This window comes from Lycium ferocissimum, chromosome 10, assembly GCF_029784015.1.
Source record: "Lycium ferocissimum isolate CSIRO_LF1 chromosome 10, AGI_CSIRO_Lferr_CH_V1, whole genome shotgun sequence".
In the NCBI taxonomy this organism is placed as follows: Eukaryota; Viridiplantae; Streptophyta; class Magnoliopsida; order Solanales; family Solanaceae; genus Lycium; species Lycium ferocissimum.
In genome coordinates, this window is record NC_081351.1 from 66,096,632 (window position 1) to 66,102,098 (window position 5,467).

At 36.2% G+C, this 5,467-nt stretch overlaps 1 protein-coding gene across 1 annotated transcript; it reads right to left on the reverse strand.

Annotated features, from left to right (window-relative positions):
- Positions 1-1,142: 1,142 nt before the first annotated feature.
- Positions 1,143-1,475, reverse strand: LOC132035082 (uncharacterized). The gene has a single exon (XM_059425400.1). The coding sequence runs from the start codon at positions 1,473-1,475 to the stop codon at positions 1,143-1,145; it is 333 nt and encodes a 110-aa protein (XP_059281383.1).
- Positions 1,476-5,467: the final 3,992 nt, after the last annotated feature.

Sequence of the window (5,467 nt, forward strand, 5' to 3'; positions counted from 1 at the left end):
GAATCCTAGGTAATCATAACCCAATCATTAATTGTTGATTTAATTCAAGAATTGTCCCAAATATGATTTCAAGTAAAAACCCCCAAATTGGGTATGAACCCTAATTCTCTAAATCCGAAATTCAACGTTAAAAAGTGGAAGATATGGGCTTACTAAGCTTAGATTCATCACATTTTAATATTAACATCATCAATTTATCAAATATAATCTTAGAGAAAAATCTCCCAAAATCCTCCTTCAAGTTCCATTTCAAGGGATTGAAAAGGGAAGGGGAAAATCTAAGTTGATTGTGATTAAAAAGGAGTAAAGGATTAGACAAAGTTTTACCTCCAAAAATTCCTTCAATTTGTCTCCAAGAACAGTTTTCCCAAGCTCTAATATCGAGATATGAAATAATGAGGGTCTAAGACTCATTTAATGGATTTAACTGCCGTCACCCGCTACGGCGGGATCCCGGCGGCCACAAATGCCACTTTAGCGAGTGGTCAAGCCTAAATGGCCGGTACCAATCGAAGCGGTGTCCACGCCTCGGCCGCCTGCCGCCAAGCGGGCACCGTAAACTTTAGCCCAATATTTCTTTGATCCGATTTTACGACTAACTCCCGAGACCATCTCTTTCATGCCGGATACTTAGTCCCACATAAAAACGCGCTGCAACGCGCTCGTGGCCTCAGAATTTCCAACGGAGGTCTCGTTGATCGAGTCAACCACCGATGCTTTAATTCCCAATTCCCATCCAAGTCCTAGAATGCGTCCGAATGCATTGGGAATCGAACCAAATATACATACAAGTTCTAAACGACCATCCGGATCTCTTGGAATCGTAAGAATTCTGAAGGAGGTATGTTTACCCAAAGTTCAACCTTGGGTCAATCCTTTTTTACTTCAAGTCTATATTTTTCCCAAAGTTGCCCGAATCCAGTCTATACACCTTGAGAAGCGTGTCAACGGTCCCCTCGGGTCAAAAGTAAGCCAATCAATGCTCGAAAACGGACGAAAGTGACTAAAGAACTATAACGACCAAACGGGTCATTACATCAGATACTAATTGAACTGTTGCTTGTCTTCAAGCAAAGAAAAGAAGGAATGTAGGAAAATACCTGAATCAGTGACCAACTGGGGATGTCCAAGATCGCGATAGGCTACTCCTCGTAAGTCAAATTCTCATCAAGCAATATAGAATCCCAATGGACAATGTAGGCACCGTCGGCATAGTATTTCTCCAGCATCGAAACATGAAAAATCGGGTGAACTCCGGCCAAGCCTGGGAGAAATGCTAACTCATAAGCTACATCACCGATACAATCCACGATCTCAAATGGGCCAATGTATCTAGGGCTTAAGTTGCCCCTCTTACCAAACCTCATAACACCCTTCATGGATAAAACCTTTAATTGAACCTGATCATCAATAGCAAACTTCAAATCCTGAACATTCCGGTCCGCATATATCTTCTGTCGGCTCTGAGCTACCATGAGTCTGGCCTGAATAACTCTCACTCTATCAAGGGACTCTCTCAATAGATCCGTGCTCCCGAGTCAAGCCTTGAAACCATCGAACCAACCGATCGGAGATCTACACCTCGTGATTTTTAATCCCTTGAGTAAGGAGTTTTCCACGGTAACACCCTGTGTCCTTTATTTACTGCATTGCATAAGGGAACTTGTACTCAACCGGGTCTCTCATATACTGTTTGGTGAGCACACAACCTACAACAGCCACAAATCTTTGAAATTTCAGAATTTGCAGAAAACAACCAGTAATTGAATTTTAATCCTTTCTCAAATATAGCCTTCTCCATATTAATTCTTGTATTTTCTTATTAGTTCTAACTAGATTTTCATTAATTATTTGTTTCATACTTATGTTAGTCTAGTTTTGTGTTTGTATTTTTATTTCGTGCGAATTCTCTTTATGCTGTTTCTCATTTTATTTCGTTTATACTTCTTTGGCTTTGTATGTTTCTTTTACTAGCCCATTTCTTGGTGTCTCATAAACTCCATTCCGAACCGATACATGGTGCTATCATAGACTTATTCGAGTTGGTGGTTCACGAGTTAAGGGATACTCGTAGAGTGGTAAAAGGCAAGAGGGTGAGCACATTTGAGTGGTGCTAGCCAAGCACAAAGGACTGCAAACACAAGTGTTTGGTGAGGAGCTTTTATTACTAACCTTGTTTTGTAGGTACAAGTAGAGGAAATTCAATGTTTCAAGAGAGGATTTGACCCGAAGAGGCGAACTCTAGAAGCAAAAGTGAGTGTTTCCAATATGGAGTGTCCCACTTTGTGTCCAAAATCTAGTGAAGAAGATTACTTTGAATGGGATCACAAGTTGGATAAGATCTTTGAATGGTACAACTACGTGGAAGAGAGGAAAGTAGAGCTAGCTTCTAGCACCCTAAATGGGACCCTTATAAATCATTGGGAACATGAGAAAGTAAAGGGGAGCCCAATTGAGACTTGGAGTGCCTTGAAACAATTTTGGAGGTGTCACTTTTTCAACTATGGAAAGAAAAGGAACACCAAGTGCAATCCAAAAAGACAAGAAGCAAATGCAAGTGAGCTGCTTCCTGAAATGAGTATTCCCGAGCCTTCACGTTGGGAACAAATTCAAGGAAATTTCAAAATAATCATGAAATGCTTGGCCAAGGAGCAACAAATGAAGGAAGATAAGGCTACTCCTTGTGAACCCAAGTGGAAACTAGAAGTGAAAGGTTCACCCAACCCTTCTAAGGGAATTATTAGCACTTGCCCTAACTCCCATGAAATTGAGAGAGAAAAGATTTAGAGGAGTAAGGGAGAGAAAAGTGATAACTATAGAGTGGAAAAAAGTGAGGAGTGATGTGAGAGAGTTGTCACAACCTTTTTCTAACTCATGTAACTTTTCTCTTGTCTCTAGTTGTCTTGATAATGGTGCAGGCATTCTTGGAAGCAAGCCAAATTTTGAACCTCAAACTTTGGTAAATCATGAGGTAGTTGAAGGCTTCCCGAGTGAGCAAACGTACTCTAAAATTGAAACTCGAGGTAAAAAAGATGTTGTGTGTGCAGTTCAAGATAAAATAGCTAATCTTAACATCCTAATTAATGTGAATGATCATGTTGTTCACTTGAGTGTGAGTGATAGCTTTTCATCATATGAGCTTAATGAATCTTTACCATGTGTTGAATTTAGTGCTTTAATGAATGTTGACAAGGTCATTGATGTGGGTGTTCCAATACTAGTTGATCCTCTTGATGAACATATTGATTCTTCCTGTGAGATCAATTTGTTTCCACCTAGTATTGACACTTGTGATAAGATTGTTAGTGCATTGTCATATGATATTATTGCTCTCACACTAGTTGATCCTATTAATGACCGAATTGACTCTTCATGCAAGATCAATTTTAGTCCAACTAGTGTGGATATTGGTTTTGATCACCATGTTATTAATGATAGTACACTAATTGAGGAATTTTGTGATGTGTTTTATGAGCCTCAATTTGGTGATGAATTTGACCTAGTTAATAATGTGAAAGAATGTTAATATTACACACCACCCTTATTTGATACATATGAAAATGATCCCTTGACCTTACCTTGTTGACCTTTGATGAACTATGATAGTGATGTGTGTCGTATAGAGAGTCATGACATTGATATTTTTGAGAGTGAAATTGTGTGCTTTGATTCTACACCCTTTGTTGATTACTCTCTCTCTCTCTCTCTCTCTCTCTCTCTCTATATATCTCTCTCTCTCTCTCTCTCTTTCTAAGGATGATGCTTTATTTGATAATCCCATGATTGTTGATAATGGTATGCATGGTTCCATGTCTTGTGGTGTAGAAGATGTTGCTACATTTGGGAATTACAAAGTCTATGGGAACCCGCTATGGAATGATGATGCTTTTCCCTAAAACGAAGATCTTCCCTTAGGGGATGATAATTTACTTATGGGGAGGGGGTGTTTTGAAAAGGAAGGTGAAACTTGTCTATAAAGTGCTAATGCTTCCTTGTATGTTCAAAATCTTAGTAGCATGCTTGATCTTGTTCTTGAACCTAGTAGTGAGGTTAGAATTGAGGATTACATAAGTGAAGAAGTTGTTTTGCGTGACACCTTTATTTACTATATATTTGCATATGATGACACTCATGTTTGTGTTGGGGGTGCGTCTTATGTTAAGAGGCGTACATATGGGGTGGATAGTTGTTTTATTTGGATATTTTTCCCTTTTGACCCCGGTGATGCCTTGTGTGACTTAGTCATGGCACTACCTTGGAGGTGTTCTTGTTTGAAAAATGAGGATCAAACGTGCTTCATGTATTCTAGAACCAATGTAGTATTGCATACTTCGTATTTTGAATCCATTGGTTTCTTTACTTTATCCTTATTTCATGAACTTTAAAAGAATCAACTTCTTGATGACTCATGTATGGGATTTTTATTCATGGTGGTAATTGATATTTGGCTATATCACAAGTTTGTGCATCCTTGGTATTGACACCTAATTTTTGACCTCCCGTAATATATTTTAATCACTCAGAGTCCCCGAGTAATAAATAAATGAGCTGAGCATTTTGAAAGCCTTAAATGATTTTTATAAATTGTCCAGGTCAATATTTCTTTCCCTTAAATTAATAAAAGGGATTTTCATGCATCATAAATTTATTTAGAAATTAATGAGTATTTTCATGATATTTTATGAGATTTTGTTAAATTTAATTATAAAAAAAAAAAAAGAAGAAGGGTTTTCATTTATTTAATTATATAAAATTATCAAAATTTTGTAAATACTTCATTCTCTTTTAATCTTTGAAAGTTTGAGTGATTTGAATAATTTAAGTAATTAAACTTCTGATTTTTATATAATCTGCATGATTTGTCAAAAATAGGCATAATTGCCCATAAATGTTTTAATTAGGTTAATTAATTAATTAAGTGATAACTACTGCAAAATTGATCCTTTTTTATAAATATATTTTGTCTTGGCCATAATTAAATTAGCCAGCTCATGATTTACTGAAGTTAGAGTTATTTTGCAAAAATCTGCCTGTTAATGTTTTATTTAAAATAACTAGTGTAATTTAATTTCAAATTTGCTAATTAGGCCAAGCAAGGCAATAATTGAAATAATTATGATGGGTTAATTAATTAAGGTCATTTTAGGCCCATTAATAATTTGACCAACTTTTTAATTATTATTTTAACGAATAATGACAACCTAATTTTTTCAATAATTAAAACCTCTTCAATTTTAATATTTTTCTAATTACTTGTTTTTATATTATACATACATATGCATACACCAAGTGTATACATACATATATATATATATATATATATATATATATATATATATATATATATATATATATACACACTTGGTGTATACATATACAATTAGGCCCTTTAATTAATAATAAGCATTTTGGATCGAGTCCAGCCCAAGACCAGGCTGAGACCTGGCCCAGTTAATTTTAAATGGAT

Bases quoted from the DNA above. Each gene is read 5' to 3' on its own strand.
- LOC132035082 (XM_059425400.1), bottom strand. From the start codon at position 1,475: ATGGTAGCTCAGAGCCGACAGAAGATATATGCGGACCGGAATGTTCAG.